This window comes from Drosophila obscura, unplaced genomic scaffold (genome assembly GCF_018151105.1).
Source record: "Drosophila obscura isolate BZ-5 IFL unplaced genomic scaffold, ASM1815110v1 contig_9, whole genome shotgun sequence".
In the NCBI taxonomy this organism is placed as follows: domain Eukaryota; kingdom Metazoa; phylum Arthropoda; class Insecta; order Diptera; family Drosophilidae; genus Drosophila; species Drosophila obscura.
In genome coordinates this window covers 1,309,462-1,319,805 of record NW_024542883.1, presented here as the reverse complement: position 1 = coordinate 1,319,805, position 10,344 = coordinate 1,309,462, and the positions used below count along the sequence as shown (strand labels likewise).

The window sequence follows — 10,344 nt, the reverse complement described above, 5'->3', positions numbered from 1 at the left end:
TGCGGCTGGTCCAGCGTACGCAGCTCTGGGAAGACATGAAGTCACTGCGCTCTAGGGGAGTGGTCGCCTCATCCAGCTCACTTTCATCACTGTGCCCTTTCATGGATCATTTTGGACTTCTCAGAGTTGATGGTCGGCTGAAGAATTCTTCGTTGGATTTTGATGTCATCCCATCTTGCCCAGCAGCCATCCGCTTCCTCTTGCAATAATCTCTCACTTTCATGAGCGGAACCTACACGCTGGTCCTCGAGCTCTACTGGGATTAATTCGATCCCAATATTGGCCTATTGGGGGGAGAAAGACAGTTAACAAGGCCGTAAACAAGTGCGTGAGATGTTTCGAACGAAACCTAGAATATTGGAGCACATCATGGCGGATCTTCCAAAAGAGCGCCTAGACGGTTCTCACGCCTTTGAGATCACAGGCGTAGACTTTTGTGGCCCGTTTTTCTACAAGCCGGAGGCACGCAACAAGGCTCCAATCAAGTGCTACGTCTGCGTCCTCATTTGTTTCGCGACCAAGGCCGTTCATCTGGAGCTGATCAAGGATCTATCGACAGTCTCTTTTCTCCACGGCCTAAAGCACTTTATATGCACCAGACGAAAGCCACGGCAAATTTGGTCAGACAACGGAACCAATTTTGTCGGTGCAAGGAACGAGCTCGTGGAGCTAAGACGCCTGTTTCTCAGCGACGATCATCAGAAGGCGGTTCTGGACTTCTGTTTGGTTGAGTCCATTGATTGGCACTTCATCCCGCCGCGCTCGCCGCACTTTGGTGGCCTATGGGAAGCCGCAGTGAAGACGGCCAAGTACCACTTCTATCGAGCGATAGCCAATTCGGTTCTTGGATTTGACGAGCTGCGGACGCTGTTATGCCACATCACGGCAGTCATTAATTCAAGACCTTTAGTTCCCATTTCAGAGAGTCCTGCCGATCTTGACGTCTTAACTCCAGCACATTTCTTGAATGGCGGCCCTCCTGCTTCATTCACTGAGCCTGACGTCACGAAGCTAAACTTCGATCGCCTTGACGCCTGGCAGCGCGTTTCTTACCTTCAACAGCTCTTTTGGTCCCGGTGGAAGGAGGAGTACATCTCGTCACTGCAGCAGCGCTCAAAGTGGTGAACTACGAAGCCGAGTTTAGCAGTCAAAGACATGGTCCTCGTCAAGGATGAAAATCTACCTCCCATGAAGTGGCCACTAGCGAGGGTGGTCGAACTACTACCTGGAAGAGATTGCGTCGCCCGAGTCGCTGTGCTGAGGACTGCAACTGGAATCACCAAGCGAGCCGTTAACAAGCTGTGTCTGCTTCCCCTTAAAGATGCTGTTGAAAGTCAGGCTTCTAACGGGGGGAGTATGTTGGGTCAAGCAGCCTAAATATGATTTAATTATGTTCATTATTTGCACTGTACCAATCATTGTTAATCAGCCTATGTTATGCGCGGCAGCGGCCGCTCTTTCATTTTATCTCGCCTTCTTCGCTTTGTTGTTGCAGTTGCAGCATCTAAGCTGGTCTCTCGCGTTCCATATGACGTTCGTGCTCGGCTAAGCATCTGCCCCGATCTGCTCTCCTTTCATCGCTCGTTTTCGCTCTCTTTTAACACTTGCTGCATAGGGCGCTGGCAAGTCGGCCCATTTGCCCTTGTAGCCAGTGGAGAGATAATCTTCGTATCAATCGCATCGCTTTATTATATCGGTCATACTAACGCCTACTTTAATTACCAATACAAAATAAATTGTACATTCCCCATTGAAACGCTAGACCCTTTTTCTTAAAATCAAACGAGTTTCAACGGCTATTAAAAACACTTAATAGCCAAACAATGTATATGTATCGCGCGCAAAAACCGGCCGTTTTGCTGGGGGTGGAAAAAGCGAATTTAATGTAGATCGGTGGCACTCAAGCTGTCGGCGGCAAGAGCGTGAGCGTGGGCGGAAGCGCAAGCGTGGTGAGTATGCACGCGAGAGCGCGTCGCCGGGGGGAAAATGCTCTTAAGTACGAGGGCGAGAGCGAGGGCGACCGCTTGTGTAGCTGAAACGCTAACAGCGTTGTGTGGCTGGAATGCCCACAGAGCGGTTGCCCCGCCTGCTCCGTCCTCACTCTGAACATTCTCCCCCCCCTTGCAGGATTAAAGATTTTACGTCTGCGTGCACGCACCAGACACGATCCATCCAAACACTGTGCTTTGAGCCACGGGAAGGCCGTCTGCACGGGCGAGGAACCCGGGTTGGATGACCCTTGGATAGAGGTCCGCACCCAAGACGAGCGAGATGGTCGTCGGCTTATGAAAATGTTCGTTGGTCAACTTCAGGTCGTCGAAGCGAGCACGAACGGTGTCGCTGAGTGGCCGGATCGGCGTACGGACGCGCAGACGGGGCTCGATTTTGAAGACGGCCTCCACTTTGAACTCTCCTGTCTTGTCCCGGATCATGGCGGTGCACACCTTCTCGTCCCCGATGCAGGTGGTTGGCAACTGCAGCTCCCTAGCCACCTCGGCGTCGATGCAGCTGACCGGCGTGCAGGGATCAATTAGTGCACTCAACACCTTAGTGGCTTGCTGCACTGCGAGGACCACCATTGCCGTCGGGAGGACGTTGATGCTCCGGTGCTGGAGCAAGGAGTTTGCTGTCGGGGCTGGATTTCCGATGACAGGGCGGCTGACCAGAAGACGAGGGCGTGGTTCGGCGCGGGAAGACGGAGGTGAAGTCGACGGTGCCGAAGAGGAGCCAGCAGGGCGCCGAGTCCCGGGCAGGTGGAGCAGCGTGTGGTGGTTGCGGGAGCACACCGTACAGAGGTCTCCACTGAGGCAGTCCTTGCCCGAGTGCTCGTGAGCCAGGCAGTTAGAGCAGTATTTATGCAGGAGGACGGCTCGGAGTCTCTTCTCGACGCTCAAACGGATGAATTTCCGGCAGTTTCTCAGTGGGTGTACTCCTGGACACACTCGACATTGGAAGGAGGTCGTACCTCGTGCCCGTGGGCGATCCGACCTGCGGCTGGATCGGGACCGTGAGGACGTTTGAGGGGCCATATCTGCCGTCTGGAAAAAACTAGGATGAAAGAAAGGAGTCAACGAAGCATTAGTAAGGAGCTGGCACGGGTTGGCATACGGATACAGATACGGGTACGGATGATTAAGCTGGATTACGCATAACAAAAGGACGGAGGCTTATGAATCGGAGCCTACGCTAGAGTAGGTGGAAAGGACCTCCGATTCCATAGGCAGCAGAACCACCTTCGTGATCGGTCTCTTGATAAGGCCGCGGGCCGTGAGCAGGTCTACCACACGGACCTTATCATCGGCTCCAGGATACGCGTTCTGCACACGGCCGAGACGCCATTCCTGAGCGGGGATGTTCTCCTCCTTGATCACCACGAGGTCTCCAATCTCGAGGTCTCTTGTCGGATGCTGCCATTTGTTACGCTTGTGCAACTCTCGCAGGTACTCTGTCTTCCAGCGCTAACAGAATTGCTGGTTGAAAGCCTTGAGATGTTGCCAGCGGTTTAGGATGGAGGAGGCGTTCGCTTGTATTTCTGGCTCTGCCACGGATAATAGCGGACCACCAATCAGGAAATGGCCTGGACTCAAAGCCAACGGATCCGTTGGATCCTCAGACATAGGAGAGATTTGTCGCGAGCTAAGACATGCCTCAATTTTTAAAAGTAAGGTCGCGAACTCCTCTAATGTGTATTTGGACGTACACATCGACCATTGGAACAGAGCCTTGAAGCTCTTCACACCTGCTTCCCACAAGCCCCCATATGTGGGGCTCCGGGAGGGATAAACCGCCACGATAGCCCCTGCTGGCTGTACACCGCAGAAGTCCGAGTGCGATTGGCCTCGAGAAGATCCACAGCCAGAGAGCGGGACGCGCCGACAAAATTCCTGCCGTTGTCGGATTGAACTTCATGAGGACACCCTCGTCTCGCGACGAAACGAGGGAAGGCGGCTAGGAAGGTGTCGGTGGATAAATCGGACGTGGCCTCTAAGCACACATACCCCTTTGAGATGCGACATGCGCGGCCTGTGAAACTTTTAACGTCGAAGGGGCCGGCGAAGTCGACTCCGGTGTATGTGAACGGCCTGGAGAATGTGACTCGTGAGGCAGGAAGGTCGCCCATTAGTTGGGTTTGGAGTCGCTTACGATGGAGGACGCAAACCTTACAAGAATGGATCACTGCCCTCACTACGTGACGTAGTTGAGGGATCCAGTATGTTGCCCGGATAAGGCGGATGACCAGCTGGTTCCCACCATGTAGCGATGTATGATGGGTGAATCGAACCAGGAGACATGCGGGTGGCAACAGGATTGGATGCCGTTCGTTGTAGGACATGGACGCCGAGGCTTGGACTCGGCCACATGCCCGCATGACTCCGTTCTGGTCAAGGAACGGATTAAGATTCTGAAGAGAACTCGTAGTAGGGAGTGGCTGCTTGTTTAGCAGGAACCGATGCTCCCCAGCATAATGGAAGCGTTGGGTTGTCAGTGTGACCGCTTGGAGAGCGGCAGCGACCTCTTTTCCGTTCAGCTCCTCGGAGACATGGGTCGTCTGCCCTTTAACTCGCTGGGTGAACCGCCGAACGTAGGCGATCACGCGCAGAGCGCACCCGAGTTCGGAGAAACGGCTGAGGATATCGGAGGCGCTGCTGGTGGCATGGTGCACCTTGACGGCTCGCTTCTCCAGGTCAGTCTCAAGGACTGAGTCCCGCGGACATGGCCACTCCGATTTTGGACCACGCAACCAAGCAGGGCCATGCCACCCCATATCACTTCCGTCCAGGTCAGTGGGTCCGGCCAGGCCGGCCGGATTGTCCTCGGATCGGACGTGGCTCCATCGCTTGCTGGGACAACATCGAGTGATTTTGGCTACTCGATTGCCAACGAAAGTGAGTCATGCAGGTCTGTTCAGCCAGGCCAACACAATCGTGGAATCGGTCCAGAAGGATACTTGGCTGGTGTCCAGTGGCAGTTGAGGAAGGATGGCCTCGGAAAGCTCTGTCAGAAGGACGGCTCCGCACAGTTCGAGTCGAGGCAAGGAAACCGTTTTCAGGGGGGCCACGCGGGGTTTGGCTGTGAGAAGGGTACAGACAATGCCCTGCGGTCGCTCAATTCGGATGTAAATCGCTGCCCCATAGGCATGTTGAGACGCGTCGCAGAAGCCATGTATCTGCACCTTGGCCATTGGACACACGTGCAACCATCGCGGAATGCGGACATCCTGGATGGCCGGAAAACTATTCAGGAACGTCTCCCAATTTTGAGATAGATCGCCAGGGAGGACATTTTTGCTTGGATGACAAAGGGGGCAAGCCATCCCGCTGGATTGAACAGCTGCGCAATCTGCGATAGCACATTGCGCTTCGTACAGGACTCCCCATGAAGTACTTCGGGAGGAGCAGAGAAGAATTCATCGGCACTGGCTTGTCATCGGATCCCCAATGTCTTAGCGGTGCTACTTTCTTCAAGCTCTAGGAAGTCAGCTCGAAGTAGGTGGTCAACCGGAATATCGCGCAGTACGCCCTTGTGGTTCGCTGTCCACTTTCGGAGTGGAAACCCCGCGGAGTCGAGTGCTTTGCGTAATTCTGAAATGGAGGAGATTGCCTGCGACTGAGTGTGAGCACCAGCCAGCACGTCGTCCACGTACATGTAACTCCAGGATGTCGCTTGCCATTGGCAACTGTGGGCGCACCTCTTGTGCGAGTTGCTTAATGACGCGAAGGGCGAGGTACGGTGCGCAATTGACTCGGAAGGTGACCGTGGCAAGCTCGTAGTCATACACGTCCCCATTACGGTCGCGAAAGAGTATTCGCTGATAGGGCGTGTGTTGGGAGAAACTTGGATCTGGCGGTACATCTTGCTGATGTCGGCATTGAAGACATAGCGGAAGACTCGCCACCTCAGGATTTGCATGGTCAAGTCAGACTGAAGGACTGGCCCCGAATGCAATGTGTCGTTGAGGCTTTTCCCGTTGGAAGATGGGCTGGAGGCGTTGAAGACCACGCGCAGTTTGGTTGTGGTGTTGTCGGGTTTAAACACGGCGTGATGTGGAAGGTAGTAATGGCCGGAGTCATGGCTGGGTGTAACCGCTGTCATGTGGCCTAGCTCTAAATATTCCTGGATAACGACGTCGTACTGCTCTTTGTGCGGCAAATTCCGCTGCAGACGCTGCTCGTTTTTAAGGAACTGGGCCTGTGCCGCGTACCTGGAGTGTCCTAGATCGACATTTTCTGGACACTTGAAAGGGAGAGTAACAATATACCTCCCATCGGGGGCTCGTTTAGTGGTCTTGCGGAAGTTTTCCTCACTCGTCGGTCTCTCCGGAAGGTCCTCCACCTCCCAGAATTTGGTGAGAAGCTTCTCGAGTCGGACGTCCGAATCTAACGAGAGCTTCGTGGTGAAGGCGGAAACCGTCCGAGTCGAGTCAGCTGATACCGGACCGGATAGGACCCATCCGAAGATGGTCTCTTGTCCCAGCAGTGAGCCACAAATGTCAGACCGGAAGCCGCTCAACAGGATAGAAGAAAGGATGTCAGCGCCTAAAAGCAATTAAATCTGCGAGCTTCGGTGGAAGGAGGGGTCTGCCAGCGGGAGGTTTGGAAGCTTGTCGAAGAAGTGCTGCGGTATCGGATATGAGGGAAGGTTACCTGCTAATTGAGGCAGAACATATGCCATGGTCTCGATTTTGAGGCCAGGCCTGGAGGCGGCCCCGATCAGGAAGTGACAGCGCCTTTGCGCCTTAGCCGCTACGGTTTGGTTTAAACCTGCGACTTGAGCCTGTATGGCTTTGAACGGTGGCTTAATAATGTTAAAGAAACGTTCAGTGATGAACGTCGCCTCGGAGCCTGAGTCAATCAGTGCGCGGGCACGGAAATTGATCCCCAGGTGGAAAATATTAATGAGTGCCGTTCCCAGAAGAACGGTACTTGTGCTGGAGGCGAAATAGCTCTGTACGTTGTGCTGAGGTTCGAATGAGCTGGGGGCTTGGGCGGATGTCGAAGCCGCCACGCTGGATGAAGGAGCGGTACGATGCAGAAGCGTGTGGTGTCATCCTCCACAAGTGTTGCAACTGTGGGAGCTTGAGCAGTCGCGAAGCTGATGGCCTTTTGCGAAGCAATTTAAGCAGAGCTGCTTTTGCTATATGCAGCTGGAGCAAACATCAACGGTCATTTGTAGGAAATGAGGACATAGTGGGATTGGGTGATTCTCCTTGGAACAGAGATCACACGTTCGCTTCTTCGGACTCACTTGGGTATTGAAAGAGTGAACCTTGTTTGGCATCGGACTGCCTTGCGAACGGAATGGATTAGAGTGGTTTCGAGAGGTGGTTGGATTTTGGACGCCTTTGGAGGGTGGCGGATTCGTAGCCCCTCGTGAGGTGGAAGGGTCGCTCTCAATAGCCTCGAGCGTCAGATAGCGCTGAGTGAGGAAGGAGTCGATTTCCTTCCAGGGCGGCACCTCTTTTTTGTCCGTTACGGACGCTTCCCACAACGCCCGGCTCAACTTCGGCAATTTGGAAGCGCAGATGGTGACCAGCAGACTATCCCAGTTGTCCGTGCAGACGTTGGAGACCGCTAGCGCATTTAGGACTCCTTGCATCGTACTTTGAAGATCCTTCAAGGCACGACTGCATTCGGATGTTAAAAAGAGGAGGATGTTAATTTGGTTGGTCACCAGAAGCCGACTATTTTCATATCGGCTGCGGAGAGCCAACCATGCGGACGCGAAACCGTCATTAGTGAGGGGGGATTTCTCTACGATGGCCTTCGGATCGCCCCGGGTCTTCTCGGTGAGGTAGTACAGCCTCTCTACCGGAGACAATTCGATTGTTGATCACGACCGCAGTGAACGGATCCCGGAATGTGGGCCAGCGGACGTAGTCCCCTGAGAATACCTCAATGTTGACGGGAGGCAGTCGACAGCCGCCCTGTTGGACTGGCTGTGAAGGAGGAAGAACTGTGGATGTGGCCAGTTGAGCATTGAGGTCACTGAGGCACTGCTCAAAAACCCCATAGCATTCGCCGTATGTGTCACGGATGTCCGCTTGGATTTCTGGATCCTCGAGCTTGTTGGAAAACAATAGTCGGGTTGACTCGGATTGTTGGAGATCACCGTGAAGTGAAATTTCTCAAACAATGAGTGACTTATATTGCGGTGAGCCGAGGAGAGGACCGGTCATGGGTCATGGGCGATAGTTTGCTCTTTATGTCGGTTTGGATCGACAAAGTGCAGATAAACCTGGTCGCCGTAAGCGTTACCGAAAGCTACAGTCAAGAATATGACTGCGAAGTGGGCGCTGGAAAACTATCGGGAGAAATACCGAAGGAAAACAGAAAAAATCCAAAAAAAGATGACGAAAATGGTTAAATTAGAAATCGTGGATCGTTCAATTTATTTCTTGTAGTGTCAGTGTGTTTTTTTGGAAATTTTGGAAATTGTCAGATGAGAGTATGGTTTTATTTGTATTTTTGTATATATTTATTTTTGCTCGAACGCACGACTCGGTTACGATACCGATATTTTTGGATTGCGCCACCTCTAATGCACGGAACAAAAAACAACAACAAAAGACCGAAACACCAATTTGCCAATTGGCAGTGGAAATTGCCAAATAATTACTATAAGTGCGCCGTGCCTTGGTCGCGAGTAATTTATTTGAAAAGTGGAGGATGTTGGAGTTAGGGTAGCGATCGTGAAAAGTGCACGAATTGCACGAAATCGCGAATTTTATATTAAATATGGCAATCGCGCGGAATATGTATGTAGTATGGACTGCAGTATTTAAATACGGACTGTGGCATATTTATGCGGGGTGTAATAATTGTATGTACATATATAGTTGGCAATATGGAATATTGCAGCCAACTATGGAAATAAATGTATGAATGTATGAATAAATGTAGGTATGTGTACAGGTATAGGAATAGAACACTTAATTTTAATTGTAGTTGCACTCGGAGTTTGCCAGTGTATATTTTTATTGGGGTGGGTCAGGCATGGAATGCACTTGTAGAGACACGGATGTAGATGTGTGTGTATGTACGCAAGCCGCTCTCATGGGCTGGAATGTGCGTACATACAAATTATCTTTAATCTAAGTTAGTCCTAGCTGCGGTCCGGTGCGTAGGCTCCGGCGGCAGCGATCGGCTTCCGGTGGCCCGCTCTGGTAGCGGGGGGAGGTGGCTTGAATTGGTGTTGGTCCGAGCTGCGGCTCCGGCGGCAGCGATCGGATTCCCGTGTCCCGCTCTTGTAGCTGGGGGCGGTGGTTGCCGTTTGGCAACTGGGTCTTCTTATGGAGATTACGTTGAGAGGGTGACTGCCCTCTATTTCGCTGGCCCTTAAGGCTCAACGATATAATCAAGTTAATAAATGTTTTACGACATGTGTCGGATCAGAAGTGAACGATCCGTTCGTTTATTTGTAAAATCTTAAACTAAACTTAACTCCCAGATCCCCCGCTCGCGAACCATTCATGCAAGAATGGAATTCGCTGACCACAGCACATCCGCCAGAATCAGGCGACGGCCGTTGGCCAATGGAGTGAGGGACGGCCCACAACAGCGTCAGTGCTGTGTCAGCTTTCTGAACTGAGCGCTGCAAGATGTTATGTGTGGGGTGGCGCAAGATGATGAAGTTAAGGGGGTGCGATAACTTATAATATGTGTTAACTACTCCCCCCTTGGGTGATCCCTGTCCACGGGGATGCCAATCTCCTTGATGACATTCTGGAGCCTGAGTGTGGAGGTTCTCCGACTCCAGTAATGGTGTAAAAGCATCAAGCCACAAAGCGCGAAACTGACGGCTACTCCTGCCGCAAACCAGATCTTGGGTGATCCGCCGGATGTCACATCATTCCTTAGCTCTTCTATAACTTGAATGTTGTGTTCGTTCATCCGTCGCAAGAGTGGTAGGCTGAGGACTTCGTCGTGCCCTATTATGGTGAGTAGGGGGGAAGCCGCGGTGCCTGGTACCTTGCTCACGGCTCCGTTGAGATTCACGTATGTGGTGTCGTTTATTGTGGCTTTGCTCTCAAATGTAACGAGATTAGCCCCTCTTGTTGTTACTAGAGGTCCGTTGTCCACGCTGACCCTCGCCGGCCGCCCGTTGATGATGATTATGCCATCGTCCACCAGTGTGACGGGCTCCAGGTGGCTCGGTTGTGTGCGGCATGAGGCTGCGCCTCCGGCGTGTATCTCGCGGGCGCAAGTGCTGTGTGCGGCCTGCTTGCAGAATGTCGCAAAGTTGGTGGCGACGCATTCGGTTACCGCCAGGATCCCCTCTTCGCATTCTGCTACAACATTGTCTTGTAGTTGTAGCACGGTGTTGTTGCGCGCCACGGGAAAAATT

General features: G+C 52.6%; 1 protein-coding gene across 1 annotated transcript; it reads left to right on the top strand.

The window, feature by feature from the left end:
• Positions 1 to 369: 369 nt before the first annotated feature.
• On the top strand, positions 370 to 1,125 carry LOC121405345. Its single transcript, XM_041596013.1, has one exon. The coding sequence runs from the start codon at positions 370 to 372 to the stop codon at positions 1,123 to 1,125; it is 756 nt and encodes a 251-aa protein (XP_041451947.1).
• Positions 1,126 to 10,344: the final 9,219 nt, after the last annotated feature.

What these genes read in the sequence shown, in the direction of transcription:
- LOC121405345 (XM_041596013.1), top strand. Translation starts at nt 370, where the DNA reads ATGGCGGATCTTCCAAAAGAGCGCCTAGACGGTTCTCACGCCTTTGAG.